At 38.0% G+C, this 20992-nt stretch overlaps 5 protein-coding genes across 5 annotated transcripts; all 5 read left to right on the forward strand.

The window, feature by feature from the left end:
- The first annotated feature begins 4078 nt into the window (after positions 1-4078).
- Positions 4079-5005, forward strand: LOC139340473 (olfactory receptor 2A7-like). The gene has a single exon (XM_070976312.1). The coding sequence runs from the start codon at positions 4079-4081 to the stop codon at positions 5003-5005; it is 927 nt and encodes a 308-aa protein (XP_070832413.1).
- A 1344-nt stretch (positions 5006-6349) lies between these two features.
- Positions 6350-7276, forward strand: LOC139340463 (olfactory receptor 11H6-like). Its single transcript, XM_070976301.1, has one exon. It carries the CDS (start codon positions 6350-6352, stop codon positions 7274-7276), a length of 927 nt encoding a protein of 308 aa, XP_070832402.1.
- Positions 7277-12269: 4993 nt separating this feature from the next.
- Positions 12270-13196, forward strand: LOC139340460 (olfactory receptor 11H6-like). Its single transcript, XM_070976298.1, has one exon. It carries the CDS (start codon positions 12270-12272, stop codon positions 13194-13196), a length of 927 nt encoding a protein of 308 aa, XP_070832399.1.
- Positions 13197-16613: 3417 nt separating this feature from the next.
- LOC139340485 (olfactory receptor 2A7-like) lies at positions 16614-17540 on the forward strand. Its single transcript, XM_070976328.1, has one exon. It carries the CDS (start codon positions 16614-16616, stop codon positions 17538-17540), a length of 927 nt encoding a protein of 308 aa, XP_070832429.1.
- A 1918-nt stretch (positions 17541-19458) lies between these two features.
- LOC139340470 (olfactory receptor 11H6-like) lies at positions 19459-20385 on the forward strand. The gene has a single exon (XM_070976310.1). The coding sequence runs from the start codon at positions 19459-19461 to the stop codon at positions 20383-20385; it is 927 nt and encodes a 308-aa protein (XP_070832411.1).
- The last annotated feature ends 607 nt before the right edge of the window (positions 20386-20992 follow it).

Raw genomic sequence — 20992 nt, forward strand, 5'->3', positions numbered from 1 at the left:
TGGGGCCTTCTTCTTCACCTCCCAGGATTTTAAATGAAAACAGCAGATCTCCACCACTCCCGGTTGTCCTGGTGATCAGACCCGGGCGAACCACCCGCCCCACACCTCACCGTGCACAGCAAAATTTTACCCCGGCTCCGCGGGGCTTTTGTTCTGGCCGTCGTCCATCATCCGCTCCCATACCGGGTGCACAGTCTCATCCTCCGCCGCAAGCTACGTCTCCTGTCACCTTGGTTATCGGTGACTCGTTTATGAGGCATGTCAGGAAACGATCGGCTAAGACATTGTTTTTTCCTGGTATTAAAGTGGCTGACATCCAGGCGAAAATGCCCGGCCTCCTGGCGAAGTATCCCAGCACCAGGAATGTTGTTATCCCTGTTGGATACAATGACATCTCCAACCAGACTTCTGAAATTTTAAAACGGGATTTTAGCAGGCTCCTTTGCACACTGAAAGACTGTGGAAAGCGTGTTTTCATTTCCGGATCTCTGCCCCCACTGGGCCAACGCATCGGCCGTTTCAGCCGGATCCTTAGCCTTTATACATGGCTCCAGTCTGCCAGTGCAGCACACAGGATGGTTTTTATTGACAATTTTAACCTCTTTTGGAATCGTTCTTCCTTTTACTGGAGAGATGGTATCCATCCCAGCAGGCTGGGCACACGTATGTTAACGGACAACATATTTTACTCAGTTTTAAATGCTCCGACGGTTTGACTGTGGCCTGCTACCTCCTCAAATGACCAGGTGTGCTCATCACAGGTCATTACCGGTCACCAACTGCCATCCGACCTCCTCTCCGCACCACTGTTGTCATCCCAGTCAGGTACTGTCTCACCAGCTCCCCCTTGTGCTCAGGTGATTTCAAGACGAATACAAGTTCCTACACTCAGTGCTTCTCTAAGGTCCGAATCTGTTCCTTGCCTATCCCTTACTCCTTTAGATTTTAAGAATAGGAGAGGGCTGGGTTTAATTCACTTAAATATTAGGAGCATTACTCAGCATGAGAAGCTGGATCAGCTGAAAATTTTAATAACACATACAAATCCTGATATTGTGGTTTTATCTGAAACTTAGTTAAGATGCACTGTAAGTGATCCTGAGGTGGCCTTGGATGATTATAACCTATTCAGAATAGACAGAAATACCAGAGGAGGAGGTGTGGCCATTTATTCAAGAGCTCGTTTTACATGTACTGTTCTGAAAGCAGTCTCAGTTCACAAATCTTTTGAGCCCTTGGCACTGAAAGTGTCTATAACACAAAATAATTCTATTGTGGTTGGTATATACAGACCACCTACTGCTCCCTCTTCTGCTATTAATGAGATAGCTGACCTTTTAGCAACTTTTAAAGATTCAGAGCTGATTGGACTTGGCGATTTTAACTTAAATTGGTTGAGCTCTGCCTCTGAGCACTTAAAATAAGTCTGTGACAACATTCATCTCTCACAGTTAGTTACTGACCCTACCAGGCCAAACTTAAAGGACACCCCTACTGCAAGTCTTCTCTTCTGGACTGAATTTTAACAAACAGAAAAGAAAAAATTACTGACTCTGGTTTTTGAACTTGGCATTAGTGACCACTGTCCAGTAGCCTGCATCAGGAACACCAGAATAAGAAAACAATGTCCCTGTATGGTATCCAGAAGAAACTTCAAACGTTTTGATGAAGTAATGTTCCTGAATGATCTTCTGATAAGTGATATTCATGACATTGCCAAAATCTTAGATGTTCATCGAGCTCTAGACCACTTCTGTAAATCATTCAACTTAATAGTTAATAAGCATGCACCCTTTAAAAAATATAGAATACAGAATAGGTCAGGCCCCTGGTTTTCATCAGAAATTTCCTCTCTGATTAAAGAGAGAAATCAAGCCTGGGCTCTGGCCAGACATACTGGGGACTCTGGTCACTTCTGGAAGGCAGTAAACTCTTAAGTCTTCCGTCTCATTTCCTCCTCTCACCACAGCACAGAGGTATTCTATATCAGACCACAGGGAGATTTGTGTTGCTTTCAGTGATCATTTTGCATCTGCTGGCAAATTGTTCGACAACTTTTATACAGGACCACCACTGTCTACCATTGATACCATCGCCCATATCATGCCAACTCTTTGCTTTTCACTGTGGCCTTTCTCTATCTGTGAAGTAGCTAATGCACTTCTTTCCTTGGATTCCAAGATGTCTGTGGGAGAGGATAAACTTGACACCTTCTTTCTAAAAGTTGCTGCTCCAATTGTGGTCAACTATATTACATACATTTTTAACCTTTCAGTTTTAAATGGCACAGTTCCTAAGATTTGGAAAGTTGCTTATGTAACACCTTTGCAGAAAGGTGGTGGAACTGCTAACCTAAATAATTACAGACCTATTTCTAAATTATCTTGCCTGCCAAAGGTCTTTTGTCAATAATCAATTAAAATCTTTCATCTCAACACATTGCATCCTCAGCATGCATCAATCAGGATTTAGGGAAAGACATAGCACTATTACTGTAGCCACTTTTGTTTTAAATGACATTATTATAGCCTTAGATAGGAAAAAACACTGTGCAGCTCTTTTTATTGATCTCTCAAAAGCATTTGATACAGTGGATCATGTACTGCTCTTAAAAATACTTCGTAGTCTCAGGTTTGATGACTTAGCTTTTAAATGGTTTCAGTGCTACCTTAGCGACAGACAGCAGTGTGTGTGTATTGGGGATAGTGAATCTGAATTTGCAATTAGCAAAAGGTGTCCCACAAGGCTCCATCCTGGGGCCTCTTTTGTTCTCACTTTATATCAATGATATTTTACCTCAGTTGTCACTGGGAGTAATATTCATTTATATGCAGATGACATATAAGCACACTGAAAAATACTTGGATGGAAACATGAATTGTGATAATAATTCAGAATTCATATTTCAAGAGACTAACCTTTATTATCCCGTGATACACACACATTTACAATGACACTACATTATCACACCCAGATCTAGATGGCAGAGATGTCTTACACCAGTAAGAGCTGCAACCCCCCTTCATACACACAATACAGGCACACCCATGTAGCATGCACCCATGTTCAGGTGCATTAGTAGTTGGGTTTAAAGTTAAGTCATGTGGCTGATGGTCTAAATGCACATGATGAACGGTCAGTCCCTCCAAGACTAACAGACTTGGATTTGTCAATGTGAGTCAGAAATGGACGATGCCCTCTTGACTTCTGCATAGGACTTTGTACTCATTAAGAGATGAATAGCACCCCCTGCTGGCAAACTGGATCTTTCTTGTTCTTTTTAACTTCTATGTATTCAGGCAAGTTTCACTGAGAGGAAACGCCATCATCATGTTGACACCTCAAAGCTGCCCAGTGCAACCACAGTTTCATCTGCTAAACACAGAGCAGCTCCACTGGAGATGGTACTGTTAAGGGCCTTGCTCATGAGCACATCAGTGGTGGTAATCAGGGATGGGAAAGCAGTGCTTTCTCACTTTATCCACCCGAGATTTACCTCATGTAAAGAATAATAAATAATACTCAACTGCAATATTGCGGTTGGCTCCTATAGATAATATCTGTTTGTGTAAATTAAAATAGTGCCATATTAATAAGATGCTAATTGTCTCTGGAATATGGCACAATCAACTCTGCTCACTAACATGACAGAATATTTGAGTCCATAGTCAAGTTTGTATTGAATAAAAAGTCTTCATAACTACATTGATCGATTAATAATCATCCCTGATTGTGAAAGCTGAATTAATATACTTGATTTGAAATCCAAACACTGTGCTTCCAGAGTAAACAAATGGATTTCTTGATGCGATGATTCAATTATGTCTTGTTTTACACAATACAAAAGGTGGAAAAATGTTGGTGAAGAACTCGACACTGCAGCTGCCTTCAGGTTTTGTTGTTGTTTGTTTTGGCTGGTGCAGCAAGGTGACAAAAGCTGAGAGCTCTTCCACACCTTTGATTGGCTGCTTTGAATTCCCAGCCTCTGTGCTCCCGTATTCAGCCAAGATATTAATAACAGTGAGATGAGGGAGCAGAAAGAGTGCTGAGGATGGGGGTACATGAAAGATACAGCATCATGGATAATGTTTCCCTCATCAGACTGTTTTTTCTCTCAGGTTTAAATGATACAGCGAACCTTCGAGTTGCTCTCTTTTTTCTCACTTTAATGTTTTACTCTTTGATTTTGCTGGTAAATATTTCTCTTGTTGCGATCATCATCTTGGATAAAACCCTCCACGAGCCAATGTATATTCTGCTGTGCATTTTTTGCATGAATGGACTTTATGGGACAACAGGTTTCTACCCCAAGTTTCTTTGGGATCTGCTTTCTCCTGTTCATGTCATCTCTTATTCTGGATGCCTCATTCAGGCTCTGGTCATGTACTCGTTTGCCTGCAGTGATATGTCTTTTCTAGCAGTCATGGCCTATGACAGATATGTGGCTATATGTCAGCCGCTGCAGTACCACTCTATCATGTCAAAGCAAAGGCTCATGAAGTTAGTGTGTTTCTCTTGGATGACACCTTTTTGCATTTCAGCCACAAACATTTTCCTAACATCTAGATTAAAGTTATGCAGCCCATATATTGCCAGGCTTTTCTGTGTGAACTGGGCTATTCTTAAACTTGCTTGTTTCCCAGCTGAAACTACTGTCAATAGCATAGTTACTCTCTTAACAGTAACCATTTATATCTTTCTTGGCATGTTTATAGTTTCGTCCTACATGTATGTCATTAAAACATGTGTGGATTCTGTGGAAAACAGGGCAAAGTTCATGCAAACGTGTGTGCCACATTTGACCTCCTTACTCATTTTTCTTGTCACTGTACTTCTTGATGTGATGAACGTACGATACGGTTCAAAAGGTTTACCTCAAACTGCTCAAAACTTTATCGAATTAAAAGTTCTTGTCATAGCTCCATTTGTGAATCCTCTCATTTATGGTTTTAAATTGTCCAAAATTCGGAACAGAATTATTTTTGTTATTATTAAACTTAAATAATATGTATATATATATTATTTGTTCTCTTACAAAAGAAGGAAGTTGCGTCTCTGCCCTCAGAGCTGTAGTCTTGCTTATGATATTGGCATCATGTAAAATATTTTGAAGTTGTATGCAAAGCAGAATTGATCTTCTGCACATATAGATGCCTGCAAATGTGTGATATTAAGTGAAAACTTGCATTTTTATTAAAATAAAATGTGTGTTCCCCTCTGTGAGGAGGTTTTGCTGTCTTCCTGGAATTTTGAAAGTACTAAATTCCTATTTTGGGTGTGTGTACTGTACTTATGCAATTTACATATATTTTCATGATTTAGATTTTTATAATGGCCAAAAAACTGCAGTTTTTCATCCTGTTGAACATTTGTACGAGTTAAAAATATCATGCAGTGATAGCATCCAATAGTTTCTCCTGAATGTAATGGCAACAAAAATCTTAACTTGTAGAGTGAACAGTAACTAAAGCTGTCCAACAAATGGCTAACAAGTAAAAAGGTGGTGGAGTAAAAGTATAAAGTGTAACATGAAAAGAAAAAAAAAGTTTTTAATGAAAACATGCTGACAGTCACTGAAACTGATCTCACATGTAAGATAAGATAAGATAAGATAAGATAAGATAAGATAAGATAAGATAAGACTTTATTGATCGCACACTGGAGAAATTAAGCCATTACATCCAGCAAGTATTAAAAAAGCAAAAACAGTTGCAACAAAGGGTCAAGATTAAAAAGAAAGTGTGCAGGATACAGAACAGAAAAACAACTATGTATATGTGTATTATTTACAAATTATAAAAATACTAAATGTCGGATTCTAAAAGTACTATTGTCAATATTCTTATGAGAAAAAACTATGTTGTACTGCGCTTGAGAAATAGTAGTATTTGGGAGAGGAATCCTACATTCTGCCAGCTCTTATTCCTTATTTTATTTTCTTGCTGTCATTCAAAACAACAACAACAAAACTCATTTCAGTGAGGGTAACTGTCTGAGGTCTTGGTCGAGGCCGATGGCCGGAGAATATCCGACCTGCACTGACTCCATCACACCACGCGGCGGCGGTAATGCGCCTTTCCCTTTAGTGACCGCTAAAAGCGAGCGGCCTACAGCAGACTGTGCACACTGCAACACTGTAGTTGGACGCTGCAGCTGCCTTCAGGTTTTGTTGTTGTTTGTTTTGGCCTGTGCAGCAAGGTGACAAAAGCTGAGAGCTCTTCCACACCTTTGATTGGCTGCTTTGAATTCCCAGCCTGTGTGCTCCCGTATTCAGCCAAGATATTAATAACAGTGAGATGAGGGAGCAGAAAGAGTGCTGAGGACGGGGGTACATGAAAGATACAGCATCATGGATAATGTTTCCCTCATCAGATTTTTTTTTCTCTCAGGTTTAAATGAAACGGCGAACCTTCGAGTTGCTCTCTTTTTTCTCACTTTGCTGTTTTACTCTTTGATTTTGCTGGTAAATATTTCTCTTGTTGCGATCATCATCTTGGATAAAACCCTCCACGAGCCAATGTATATTCTACTGTGCACTTTTTGCATGAATGGACTTTATGGGACAACAGGTTTCTACCCCAAGTTTCTCTGGGATCTGCTTTCTCCTGTTCATGTCATCTCTTATTCTGGATGCCTCATTCAGGCTCTGGTCATGTACTCGTTTGCCTGCAGTGATCTGTCTATTCTAGCAGTCATGGCCTATGACAGATATGTGGCTATATGTCAGCCGCTGCAGTACCACTCTATCATGTCAAAGCAAAGGCTCATAAAGTTAGTGTGTTTCTCTTGGATGACACCTTTTTGCATTATAGCCATAAATATTTTCCTAACATCTAGATTAAAGTTATGCAGCCCATATATTGCCAGGCTTTTCTGTGTGAACTGGATTATTGTTAAACTTGCTTGTTTCCCAGATGAAACTACTGTTAATAACTTAGTTGCATATTTAACAATAATCATTTATGTCTTTCATGGCGTGTTTATAATTTGGTCCTACATGTATGTCATTAAAACATGTGTGGATTCTGTAGAAAACAGGGCAAAGTTCATGCAAACGTGTGTGCCACATTTGACCTCCTTACTCACTTTTCTTGTCACTATACTTTTTGATATAATGCTTATACGATACGGTTCGAAAGATTTACCTCAAACCTTTCAAAACTTTGTCGCAGTGGAATTTCTGGTCATACCTCCATTCGTGAATCCTCTCATTTATGGTTTTAAATTGTCCAAAATTCGGAACAGAATTCTTTTTGTTACTATTAAACTTATATAATATGTATATATATTTTATTTGTTCTCTTACAAAAGAAGGAAGTTGCGTCTCTGCCCTCAGAGCTGTAGTCTTGCCTATGATGTTGGCATCATGTAAAATATGTTGAAGTTGTATGCAAAGCAGAATTGATCTTCTGCACATATAGATGCCTGCAAATGTATGATAATAAGTGAAAACTTGCATTTTTATTCAATTAAAATGTGTGTTCCCCTCTGTGAGGAGGTTTTGCTGTCTTCCTGGAATTTGAAAGTACTAAACTAAATTCCTATTTTGGGTGTGTGTACTGTACTTATGCAATTTAAAAATATATTTTTATTGTTTAGATTTTTATAATGGCCAATAAACTGCAGTTATTCATCTTGTTGAACATTTGTACGAGTGGAGAATATGATGCAGTGATAGCATCTAGTAGGTTTTTGCTGTTTCGTTTCTCTCTGTCTTATTCAACAGTTTTGTCTTTTGCCTTTTAGATCTTTTCGAAAACATGATCTGTGCAAAGTCTGCATTGAAAATGTTGTTTAGGAAGTTAAACTACTTACTAGAACTTAAAGAATTAAGATAGTAGAGTAAAAGTTTTCAATGGAGGGACAATTATACATTATATCATTAGATTACTCATGCATTAATATAAAAGCAGGATTTTTACTGGTAGGTTGAGGTATTTTGCACAGGGATGCCACTAATGATTATTTTCATTATGGATTCATCTATTTATTATTTTACTGAATATTTCCTGAAAATTATCATTGGAAATGTTAATGCAGGAATGGAAATAATGTGTTGTACAAGGCAAGGCAAGGCAAGGCAAATTTATTTGTATAGCACAATTCATACACTAGGCAATTCAAAATGCTTTACAGAAGCATAAAAATACATTAAAATCATACATTTCAAAGAAAGAAAGAAAGGGAGTAGAAGAGAATAGAAAAATAAAATAAAATACAATTAAAGGAAAATTAAAAACAGAAGCCAGTAAAAGAGAATAATTTAGCATTTAGAATGATTAAAACTATTGAGCAAATACATTTACTTTAAGCAATAGCTGTAGCAAATAATAATGTTTTCAACCCTGATTTAAATGAGCTGAGACTTGGTGCAGACCTCAGGTGTGCAGGGAGAATGTTCCACACGTGAGGAGCATAATAACTGAAAGCTGCTTCACTTTGTTTGGTTAGGGTTAGTGTTAGTGTTGTTTGTTTTGGCCTGGTGCAGCAAGGTGACAAAAGCTGAGAGCTCTTCCACACCTTTGATTGGCTGCTGGGGTTGCTGTTTCGTTTCTCCCAGGTTTCAGGATACAGAGTAGAAAAACAGCTATGTATATGTACATTATTTACAGATTATAAAAATACTGAATGCCGGATTATAAAAGTACTATTGTCAATATTCTAATGAGAATAAACATCATCATATGTTGTACTGCACTTGAGAAAGGAGAGGAATCCTAAATTCTGTCAGCTCTTATTCTTTATTTTTATTTTCTTGCTGTCATTTAAAACAAAAAGAAAAAAAAAAAATCATTTCATTGAGGGTAACTGAGGTCTTGGTCGAGGCCGACGGCCGGAGAATATCCGACCTGCACTGACTCCACCACACGGCGGCGGTAAGTTTTTATTCTATTTTTTATTTAATCTTTATTTAACCAGGTAAAAGACCCATTGAGATCAAGATCTCTTTTACAAGGGGGACCTGGCCAAGAGGTCAGCAGCACATGTCACAATAAATAACAGACAGGCAATAAACAATATGATAGAGCAGCCAATAACTAAGGTCAAAGGTTGACATTTAAAGTGCAGCAGTGGAAGTCACAATAACAATTTTAAAAACACAAGCACTGTTCCAAGGTCTCACAATGTCTGTCAGTCAAGAGAGAGCGAAAGTTCTCCAATGGAATGAGCTCCAACATTTTTAAATCAGACTGGAGGGTATTCCATGCTAATGGGGCAGCAAATCTGAAAGCTCTTTTCCCCTATTCAGTCCTGACACGGGGGACAATCAGGTGAATGATATCACCAGAGCGTAAGGCGTAGTGGCTTTTAGTTCTTTGCAGAAGCGTACACAAGTACGTTGGAAATAGGCCAAGAAGAGCTTTATAAATGAGAGTCAACCAGTGTATGTACCGGCAGACACTCAGAGATGGCCATCCAGACTTGGCATAGAGTTGACAGTGATGGGTGAGTCTGCTACAGCCAGAGACAAATCTCAGCGCACAGTGATAGACGGTGTTCAAGGACTGTAGACATTTAGCTGAAGCTGTCATGTACAGAACATCATTATAATCAAGCAGAGGTAAAAAAAAAAGTTGCAGAAACAAGATATTTGCGAGCTCGGAGAGAGAAGCAGGATTTGTTTCTATAATAGAAACCAATTTTAATCCTGATCTTGGTGACCAAACTAACAATATGCACTTTGAATGAAAGCTCATACTGTAATCAATAAGAAAACCCAAGCACTTGTAATTTGAGACAAGTTCAATGGGAACACCTCGTGAGGTTAAAATTGAGGGGATGTTCCCTGGTAATTCACCAGATCTAGAAAACACCATCAGTTTGGTTTTTTGTGCATTTAAAACTAATTTAAGATTTTGCAATCGAGATTGAACAACATTAAAAGCAGATTGTAAAAACTCAAGAGCCTGCACAATTGAGGGTGACCAACAATAGATAACAGTGTCATCTGCATAAAAATGGTAAGAAGCATTTGACAGATTATCACATATTTTGTTTATATAAATAGAAAATAAAATAGGCCCCAAGACTGAACCTTGGGGCACACCTTTGGAGACCTCAGAAAATGACGAGGTGGAACCAGCCATCTGAACACACTGGGTTCTATCAGACAAATAATTGGCAAACCACAAGGCTGTATTTTTAGACAGGCCAATCTGATATAGCATGTTTATCAGTAAACCATGATCTACTGTGTCAAATGCCTTTGACAAGTCAATAAAAAGTGCAACACAGTATTTCTTGCAGTCCAAAGCATAGTTAAAATCATTCAGAACCTTAAGAGTGGCTGTGACTGTGCTGTGTTGCTTTCTGAAACCAGATTGGAAAGTTGATAAAATATTATTTGCTTCAAGAAAATCTTTGAGCTGATCACTGACCAGTCGTTTGAACACTTTGGAGAGCACACACAGTTTGGATATCGGATGGTAATTATTTACATCCGAAGGTTCCCCCCTTTTAACAGGGGAAGAACAAAAGCTGACTTCCAGATTTTTGGAATTTTACTAGTGGTAAAGCTCAAGTTAAAAATGTACGAAAGAGGCTCAGCAATGAAATCTGCAGACAATTTGAGAAAGAACGGGTTTAGTTTGTCAGGACCCGTTGCTTTTTTAGCGTCCAGTTTGGACAAAACTCTCTGCTCATCAGAGGCAGACACAGGAGTAAAATAAAAACAATTTGCACTACTATTTGCAACCTGAGCATCCATAATTGAGACAGGCTTTACGAGTTCGGGGTTTACAGTGTCAAACAAATAACCAGCAGAAATAAAGTGTTCGTTAAACCAGTTCAACATGTCAAATTTTCCAGTCAGAGTAGATGAACCTTTCATCAAAAAATTTGAGAGTTCAGTTGTTGATCCAAGACCAGAACTCATCACAACTTTCCAAAATTTCTTGGGGTCGTTTAGATTTTTGGTTGTTTCAGAAAGGTAAAACTCTGACTTGGCCTTCTTAATAAAGGATGTACATTTATTGCGAAGCTGCCTGAAGGAGAGCCAGTCGGCCTCATTTTTAGTTTTTCTTGCCTTGGCCAAGGCAGCATCTCTTGTCTTAAGCAAATGACCAGTTTCTGGACAGAACCAGGGGTTATTTCGTCCCTTAACACAAAATTTGCGTAGAGGTGCATGTTTATCAATTAATCTCAGAAATTCATCATAGAAGTATTTCCAAGCAAGTTCAACGTCATCAAAGAGCGAAACTCTGCTCCAATCAAAAACTGACCAATCATGGTAAAAAGCTTGGCATTTCTCACAGCAGCAATAGCACAGTGGTCGCTTAAATCATTCGCAAAAATACCTACTCCAGTGTACTTGTGGGAAACATTAGTTATGATTAAATCAATTAATGATGATCTGGTAGGCTGTTTTGCATTAGGGCTGGTTGGACTATGCATTAGCTGGGCAAGATTAAATGAGTCACAAACAGATTTCCAGCTATTTGATGTGGATGTCAGCCAATCAAGGTTTAGATCTCCAACCAAAACAAGTTCACTCATGTTAAACCTGGAAATAATATCTGACAGTGACGAAAGGGCTTCATTACATGCTGAGGGTGGTCTATAGCAACCCATAACTATTCTAGACTGATCCTGTGCAAAATCAAGTTTTAGGGCAAGAACCGAGATGCAGCAGCCTGAGCAGTCGAGACACTTTGTCAACCAAGCAGACGTGCTGGAAGGGATTTCCAGCATGACAGCAGCGTAAACTCAGCAGGGCTTCACAGGTGGACCAAAAGGTAAGAAGCCGGTAGGCAGGCAGTACTTTGTTGATGATTAATTTCCTCACAGATTAGCTCGATTTAGTGTTCACATGGAGATGAGTCCAGTTAGAAATGATTCAAATAAGAATAAGAAATATCACACTCGTGAAAGTTAGTAAAAGTTTGTTAAAACGCCGTCAAAAGACACTGAGCCAGAGAGTAAACAACGCTAGGACGTGTGCACGGCCATCTTGGTTTAATGGCTGTGGGAGCGAAAAGAGAGCGAAAAGAGCAACTTTTCCTTCAGCGACCGCTAACAGCGAGCAGCCTACAGCAGACTGTGTACAAAGCAATACTGTAGTTGGACGCTGCAGCTGCCTTCAGGTTTTGTTGTTGTTTGTTTTGGCCGGTGCAGCAAGGTGACAAAAGCTGAGAGCTCTTCCACACCTTTGATTGGCTGCTTTGAATTCCCAGCCTGTGTGCTCCTGTATTCAGCCAAGATATTAATAACAGTGAGATGAGGGAGCAGAAAGAGTGCTGAGGATGGGGGTACATGAAAGATACAGCATCATGGATAATGTTTCCCTCATCAGACTGTTTTTTCTCTCAGGTTTAAATGAAACGGCAAACCTTCGAGTTGCTCTCTTTTTTCTCACTTTGCTGTTTTACTCTTTGATTTTGCTGGTAAATATTTCTCTTGTTGCGATCATCATCTTGGATAAAACCCTCCACGAGCCAATGTATATTCTGCTGTGCACTTTTTGCATGAATGGACTTTATGGGACAACAGGTTTCTACCCCAAGTTTCTCTGGGATCTGCTTTCTCCTGTTCATGTCATCTCTTATTCTGGATGCCTCATTCAGGCTCTGGTCATGTACTCGTTTGCCTGCAGTGATATGTCTATTCTAGCAGTCATGGCCTATGACAGATATGTGGCTATATGTCAGCCGCTGCAGTACCACTCTATCATGTCAAAGCAAAGGCTCATAAAGTTAGTGTGTTTCTCTTGGATGACACCTTTTTGCATTATAGCCATAAATATTGTCCTAACATCTAGATTAAAGTTATGCAGCCCATATATTGCCAGGCTTTTCTGTGTGAACTGGATTATTGTTAAACTTGCTTGTTTCCCAGCTGAAACTACTGTCAATAGCATAGTTACTCTCTTAACAGTAACCATTTATTTCTTTCATGGCATGTTTATAGTTGGGTCCTACATGTATGTCATTAAAACATGTGTGGATTCTGTGGAAAACAGGGCAAAGTTCATGCAAACGTGTGTGCCACATTTGACCTCCTTACTCATTTTTCTTGTCACTCTACTTTTTGATGTGATGAACATACGATACGGTTCAAAAGGTTTACCTCAAACTGCTCAAAACTTCTTTGCAATGGAATTTCTTGTCATACCTCCATTCGTGAATCCTCTCATTTATGGTTTTAAATTGTCCAAAATTCGGAACAGAATTATTTTTGTTGCTATTAAACTTAAATAATATGTATATATGTTTTATTTGTTCTCTTACAAAAGAAGGAAGTTGCGTCTCTGCCCTCAGAGCTGTAGTCTTGCTTGTGATGTTGGCATCATGTAAAATATTTTGAAGTTGTATGCAAAGCAGAATTGATCTTCTGCACATATAGATGCCTGCAAATGTATGATAATAAGTGAAAACTTGCATTTTTATTCAATTAAAATGTGTGTTCCCCTCTGTGAGGAGGTTTTGCTGTCTTCCTGGAATTTGAAAGTACTAAACTAAATTCCTATTTTGGGTGAGTGTACTGTACTTCTGCAATTTAAAAATATATTTTTATTGTTTATATTTTTAGAATGGCCAAAAAACTGCAGTTATTTATCCTGTTGAACATTTGTACGAGTGGAGAATATGATGCAGTGATAGCATCTAGTAGGTTTTTGCTATTTCGTTTCTCTCTGTCCTATTCAACAGTTTTGTCTTTTACCTTTTAGATCTTTTCGAAAACATGATCTGTGCAAAGTCTGCATTGAAAATGTTGTTCACAAAGTTAAACTACTTACTAGAACTTAAAGAATTAAGATAGTAGAGTAAAAGTATTCAATGCAGGGACAATTATACTGTACATTATATCATTAGATTACTCATGCATTAATATAAAAGCAGGATTTTTACTGGTAGGTTGAGGTATTTTGCACAGGGATGCCACTAATGATTATTTTCATTGTGGATTCATCTATTTGTTATTTTACTGAACATTTCCTGGAAATTATCATTCGAAATATTAATGCAGGAATGGAAATAATGTGTTGTACAAGGCAAGGCAAGGCAAGGCAAATTTATTTGTATAGCACAATTCATACACTAGGCAATTCAAAGTGCTTTACAGAAGCATAAAAATACATTAAAATCATACATTTCAAAGAAAGAAAGAAAGTAGAAGAGAATAGAAAAATAAAATAAAATACAATTAAAGGAAAATTAAAAACAGAATCCAGTAAAAGACAATAATTTAGCATTTAGAATGATTAAAACCAATGAGCAAATACATTTACTCTAAGTAAAAGCTGTAGCAAATAATAATGTTTTTAACCCTGATTTAAATGAACTGAGACTTGGTGCAGACCTCAGGTGTGCAGGGAGAATGTTCCACAGGTGAGGAGCATAATAACTGAAAGCTGCTTCACTTTGTTTGGTTCTCATTCTGGGAACATACAATAGACCTGTCCCTGATGACCTGAGAGGTCTGGATACCTCATATGGAGTTAATAAATCTAGAATATATTTTGGTCCTAGACCATTTAATGCTTTGTAGACCAACAGTAAGATTTTAAAGTCTATTCTTTGACTCACAGGAAGCCAATGTAGTGATCTGAGGACTGGTGTGATATGGTCCATTTTTCTGGTGTTTGTAAGGACTCGTGCAACAGCATTTTGAATCAGCTGTAGTTGCCTAATTGATTTTTTGTTTAGGCCAGTGAGGACTCCATTGCAATAGTCCAACCTACTGAAAATTAATGCATGAACAAGTTTTCCATGTCTTCTTTGGACAGACATCCTATAATTCTGGTTATATTTTTCAGGTGGTAGTAGGCTGATTTGGTAATCAGCTTTAAATGGTTGTTAAAATTCAGGTCCGAATCAATAATTACACCAAGATTTCTGGCTTTATCTGTTGTTGTCAGTGACATGGAGTGAAGTTGAGCACTGATCTTTGACCTTTCATTTTTGGGGCCAAAAACAATCAATTCTGTTTTATCTGCATTAAGCTGAAATAAATTCTGGCACATCCACTCATTGATTTGATGAATACAGTCACTCAGTGAAAGTAAGGGACTGTAGTCATGTGATGACACAGAAATATAAAGTTGTGTATCATCTGCGTAAGTACGATAAGAAATATTATGATGCTCCATAATCTGAGCTAGGGGCAACATGTAGATATTGAAAAGAAGTGGTCCGAGAATGGACCCTTGTGGCACCCCACACAACATCTTTTTTCCTTCAGACACATGCTCACCAATTGACACAAAGTAGTCTCTATCTTGTAAATAGGATTTGAACCACTGTAGTACAGTGCCAGTAAGTCCCACCCACTTTTCCAGTCTGTCAAGAAGTATGTCCTGATCAACCGTATCAAAGGCAGCACTGAGATCTAATAATACTAAGACTGAGGTTTTGGAAGCATCATTATTCAGATGTATGTCATTTAAAACTTTGATAAGTACAGTCTCAGTGCTGTGGTGTGGACGAAATCCAGACTGAAATGCATTAAAAAGATTGTTCTGCATCTTGAAAGCATGCGTTTGTTGAAAAACAACCCTTTCAATAATTTTTCCTAGAAAGGGAAGATTTGATATTGGCCTGTAGTTACTTATTACTGAAGCATCCAGATTAGTCTTTTTTTGGAGAGGTTTTATGACTGCAGTTTTCATGGCCTGGGGAAACTGACCGGACTGAAGAGAATTATTTATTATCGGCAACACATCTGGAGCTATGCAATTAAAAACATTTTTAAAAAACTTTGTAGGGGGGCCAGACATAGGGGCCAAAATTCAGAGACTTTTTCACACATTGCATCACCAACACAACACAGTGTCTCTCCTGTCACCATTGTTTGTTCTATTCCTGATCTGATCTTGGTCTCCTGGATGTAATGGCAACAAAAATCTTAACTTGTAGAGTGAACAGTAACTAAAGCTGTCCAACAAATGGCTAACAAGTAAAAAGGTGGTGGAGTAAAATTTAAATAGTGTAGCATGAAAAGAAAAAAAAGTTTTTAATGAAAACATGCTGACAGTCACTGAAACTGATCCCACATATAAGATAAGATAAGATAAGATAAGATAAGATAAGATAAGATAAGATAAGATAAGACTTTATTGATCGCACACTGGAGAAATTAAGCCATTACATCCAGCAAGTATTAAAAAAGCAAAAACAGTTGTACTGCGTTTGAGAAATAGTAGCATGTCGGAGAGGAATCCTACATTCTGCCAGCTCTTATTCTTTATTTTATTTTCTTGCTGTCATTTAAAACAACAACAACAACAACAAAAACAAAGCTCATTTCAGTGAGGGTAACTGAGGTCTTGGTCGAGGCTGATGGCTGGAGAATATCCGACCTGCACTGACTCCATCACACCACGCGGCGGCGGTAATGTGCCTTTCCCTTTAGCGACCGCTAAAAGCGAGCGGCCTACAGCAGACTGTGCACACTGCAACACTGTAGTTGGACGCTGCAGCTGCCTTCAGGTTTTGTTGTTGTTTGTTTTGGCCTGTGCAGCAAGGTGACGAAAGCTGAGAGCTCTTCCTCACCTTTGATTGGCTGCTTTGAATTCCCAGCCTGTGTGCTCCTGTATTCAGCCAAGATATTAATAACAGTGAGATGAGGGAGCAGAAAGAGTGCTGAGGATGGGGGTACATGAAAGATACAGCATCATGGATAATGTTTCCCTCATCAGACTGTTTTTTCTCTCAGGTTTAAATGAAACGGCGAACCTTCAAGTTGCTCTCTTTTTTCTCACTTTGCTGTTTTACTCTTTGATTTTGCTGGTAAATATTTCTCTTGTTGCGATCATCATCTTGGATAAAACCCTCCACGAGCCAATGTATATTCTGCTGTGCACTTTTTGCATGAATGGACTTTATGGGACAACAGGTTTCTACCCCAAGTTTCTCTGGGATCTGCTTTCTCCTGTTCATGTCATCTCTTATTCTGGATGCCTCATTCAGGCTCTGGTCATGTACTCGTTTGCCTGCAGTGATATGTCTATTCTAGCAGTCATGGCCTATGACAGATATGTGGCTATATGTCAGCCACTGCAGTACCACTCTATCATGTCAAAGCAAAGGCTCATGAAGTTAGTGTGTTTCTCTTGGATGACACCTTTTTGCATTTCAGCCACAAACATTTTCCTAACATCTAGATTAAAGTTATGCAGCCCATATATTGCCAGGCTTTTCTGTGTGAACTGGGCTATTCTTAAACTTGCTTGTTTCCCAGCTGAAACTACTGTCAATAGCATAGTTACTCTCTTAACAGTAACCATTTATATCTTTCTTGGTGTGTTTATAGTTGGGACTTACATGTATGTCATTAAAACATGTGTGGATTCTGTAGAAAACAGGGCAAAGTTCATGCAAACGTGTGTGCCACATTTGACCTCCTTACTCATTTTTCTTGTCACTGTACTTCTTGATGTGATGAACGTACGATACGGTTCAAAAGGTTTACCTCAAACTGCTCAAAACTTCATCGAATTGGAATTTCTGGTCATAGCTCCATTTGTGAATCCTCTTATTTATGGTTTTAAATTGTCCAAAATTCGGAACAGAATTATTTTTGTTACTATTAAACTTAAATAATATGTATATATACCTATACTATATATATATATATATATATATATATATATATATATATATATATATATATATATATATATATACTTTGCTATTTTGTTTTTTTTACAAAAGGAGGAAGTTGCGTCTCTGCCCTCAGAGCTGTAGTCTTGCTTGTGATGTTGGCATCATGTAAAATATTTTGAAGTTGTATGCAAAGCAGAATTGATCTTCTGCACAAATAGATGCCTGCAAATGTGTGATAATAAGTGAAAACTTGCATTTTTATTCAATTAAAATGTGTGTTCCCCTCTGTGAGGAGGTTTTGCTGTCTTCCTGGAATTTGAAAGTGCTAAATTAAATTCCTATTTTGGGTGTGTGTACTGTACTTCTGCAATTTGAAAATATATTTTTATTGTTTAGATTTTTATAATGGCCAAAATCTGCAGTTATTCATCCTGTTGAACATTTGTACGAGTGGAGAATATGATGCAGTGATAGCATCTAGCAGGTTTTTGCTGTTTCGTTTCTCTCTGTCTTATTCAACAGTTTTGTCTTTTACCTTTTAGATCTTTTCGAAAACATGATCTGTGCAAAGTCTGCACTGAAAATGTTGTTTAGGAAGTTAAACTACTTACTAGAACTTCAAGAATTAAGATAGTAGAGTAAAAGTTTTCAATGGAGGGACAATTATACATTATATCATTAGATTACTCATGCATTAATATAAAAGCAGGATTTTTACTGGTAGGTTGAGGTATTTTGCACAGGGATGCCACTAATGATTATTTTCATTATGGATTCATCTATTTATTATTTTACTGAATGTTTCCAAAAAATTATCATTTGAAATATTAATGCAGTAAAGGAAATAATGTGTTGTACAAGACATAGGGGTCAAAATTCAGAGACTTTTTCACATATTGCATCACCAACACAACACAGTTTCTCTCCTGTTGCTGTTGTTTGTTCTATTCCTGATCTGTTCCTGGTCTCCTGGATGTAATGGCAACAAAAATCTTAACTTGTAGAGTGAACAGTAACTAAAGCTGTCCAACAAATGGCTAACAAGTAAAAAGGTGGTGGAGTAAAATTATAAAGTGTAGCATGAAAAGAAAAAAAAGTTGTTAATGAAAACATGCTGACAGTCACTGAAACTGATCCCACATAAGATAAGATAAGATAAGATAAGATAAGATAAGACTTTATTGATCTCACACTGGAGAATTTAAGCCATTACATCCAGCAAGTATTAAAAAAGCAAAAACAGTTGCACAAAAGGGTCAAGATTAAAAAGAAAGTGTGCAGGATACAGAATAGAAAAACAACTATGTATATGTGCATTATTTACAAATTATAAAAATACTAAATGCTGGATTATAAAAGTACTATTGTCAATATTCTTATGAGAAAAAACTCATATGTTGTACTGCGCTTGAGAAATAGTAGCATGTAGGAGAGGAATCCTACATTCTGCCAGCTCTTATTCTTTATTTTATTTTCTTGCTGTCATTTCAAACAACAACAACAACAACAACAACAACAACAACAACAACAACAAAAAAGCTCATTTCAGTGAGGGTAACTGAGGTCTTGGTCGAGGCTGATGGCTGGAGAATATCCGACCTGCACTGACTCCATCACACCACGCGGCGGCGGTAATGCGCCTTTCCCTTTAGCGACCGCTAAAAGCGAGCGGCCTACAGCAGACTGTGCACACTGCAACACTGTAGTTGGACGCTGCAGCTGCCTTCAGGTTTTGTTGTTGTTTGTTTTGGCCTGTGCAGCAAGGTGACGAAAGCTGAGAGCTCTTCCTCACCTTTGATTGGCTGCTTTGAATTCCCAGCCTGTGTGCTCCTGTATTCAGCCAAGATATTAATAACAGTGAGATGAGGGAGCAGAAAGAGTGCTGAGGACGGGGGTACATGAAAGATACAGCATCATGGATAATGTTTCCCTCATCAGATTTTTTTTTCTCTCAGGTTTAAATGATACAGCGAACCTTCGAGTTGCTCTCTTTTTTCTCACTTTAATGTTTTACTCTTTGATTTTGCTGGTAAATATTTCTCTTGTTGCGATCATCATCATGGATAAAACCCTCCACGAGCCAATGTATATTCTACTGTGCACTTTTTGCATGAATGGACTTTATGGGACAACAGGTTTCTACCCCAAGTTTCTCTGGGATCTGCTTTCTCCTGTTCATGTCATCTCTTATTCTGGATGCCTCATTCAGGCTCTGGTCATGTACTCGTTTGCCTGCAGTGATATGTCTATTCTAGCAGTCATGGCCTATGACAGATATGTGGCTATATGTCAGCCGCTGCAGTACCACTCTATCATGTCAAAGCAAAGGCTCATGAAGTTAGTGTGTTTCTCTTGGATGACACCTTTTTGCATTACAGCGACAAACATTTTCCTAACATCTAGATTAAAGTTATGCAGCCCATATATTGCCAGGCTTTTCTGTGTGAACTGGATTATTGTTAAACTTGCTTGTTTCCCAGCTGAAACTACTGTCAATAGCATAGTTACTCTCTTAACAGTAACCATTTATATCTTTCTTGCCGTGTTTATAGTTGGGTCCTACATGTATGTCATTAAAACATGTGTGGATTCTGTGGAAAACAGGGCAAAGTTCATGCAAACGTGTGTGCCACATTTGACCTCCTTACTCATTTTCTTCATCACTCTATTTTTTGATGTGATGAACGTACGATACAGTTCAAAAGGTTTACCTCAAACTGCTCAAAACTTTATTGCAATGGAATTTCTGGTCATACCTCCATTCGTGAATCCTCTCATTTATGGTTTTAAATTGTCCAAAATTCGGAACAGAATTCTTTTTGTTATTATTAAACTTAAATAATATGTATATATATTTTATTTGTTCTCTTACAAAAGAAGGAAGTTGCGTCTCTGCCCTCAGAGCTGTAGTCTTGCTTATGATATTGGCATCATGTAAAATATTTTGAAGTTGTATGCAAAGCAGAATTGATCTTCTGCACAAATAGATGCCAGCAAATGTGTGATAATAAGTGAAAACTTGCATTTTTATTCAATTAAAATGTGTGTTCCCCTCTGTGAGGAGGTTTTGCTGTCTTCCTGGAATTTGAAAGTATTAAACTAAATTCCTATTTTGGGTGTGTGTACTGTACTTATGCAATTTAAAAATATATTTTTATTGTTTAGATTTTTATAATGGCCAAAATCTGCAGTTATTCATCCTGTTGAACATTTGTATGAGTGGAGAATATGATGCAGTGATAGCATCTAGCAGGTTTTTGCTGTTTCGTTTCTCTCTGTCTTATTCAACAGTTTTGTCTTTTACCTTTTAGATCTTTTCGAAAACATGATCTGTGCAAAGTCTGCACTGAAAATGTTGTTTAGGAAGTTAAACTACTTACTAGAACTTCAAGAATTAAGATAGTAGAGTAAAAGTTTTCAATGGAGGGACAATTATACATTATATCATT

The sequence above is a fragment of the Chaetodon trifascialis genome, chromosome 12 (genome assembly GCF_039877785.1).
Source record: "Chaetodon trifascialis isolate fChaTrf1 chromosome 12, fChaTrf1.hap1, whole genome shotgun sequence".
Taxonomy (NCBI): domain Eukaryota; kingdom Metazoa; phylum Chordata; class Actinopteri; order Chaetodontiformes; family Chaetodontidae; genus Chaetodon; species Chaetodon trifascialis.

What these genes read in the sequence shown, in the direction of transcription:
- LOC139340473 (XM_070976312.1), top strand. Translation starts at nt 4,079, where the DNA reads ATGGATAATGTTTCCCTCATCAGACTGTTTTTTCTCTCAGGTTTAAAT.
- LOC139340463 (XM_070976301.1), top strand. Translation starts at nt 6,350, where the DNA reads ATGGATAATGTTTCCCTCATCAGATTTTTTTTTCTCTCAGGTTTAAAT.
- LOC139340460 (XM_070976298.1), top strand. Translation starts at nt 12,270, where the DNA reads ATGGATAATGTTTCCCTCATCAGACTGTTTTTTCTCTCAGGTTTAAAT.
- LOC139340485 (XM_070976328.1), top strand. Translation starts at nt 16,614, where the DNA reads ATGGATAATGTTTCCCTCATCAGACTGTTTTTTCTCTCAGGTTTAAAT.
- LOC139340470 (XM_070976310.1), top strand. Translation starts at nt 19,459, where the DNA reads ATGGATAATGTTTCCCTCATCAGATTTTTTTTTCTCTCAGGTTTAAAT.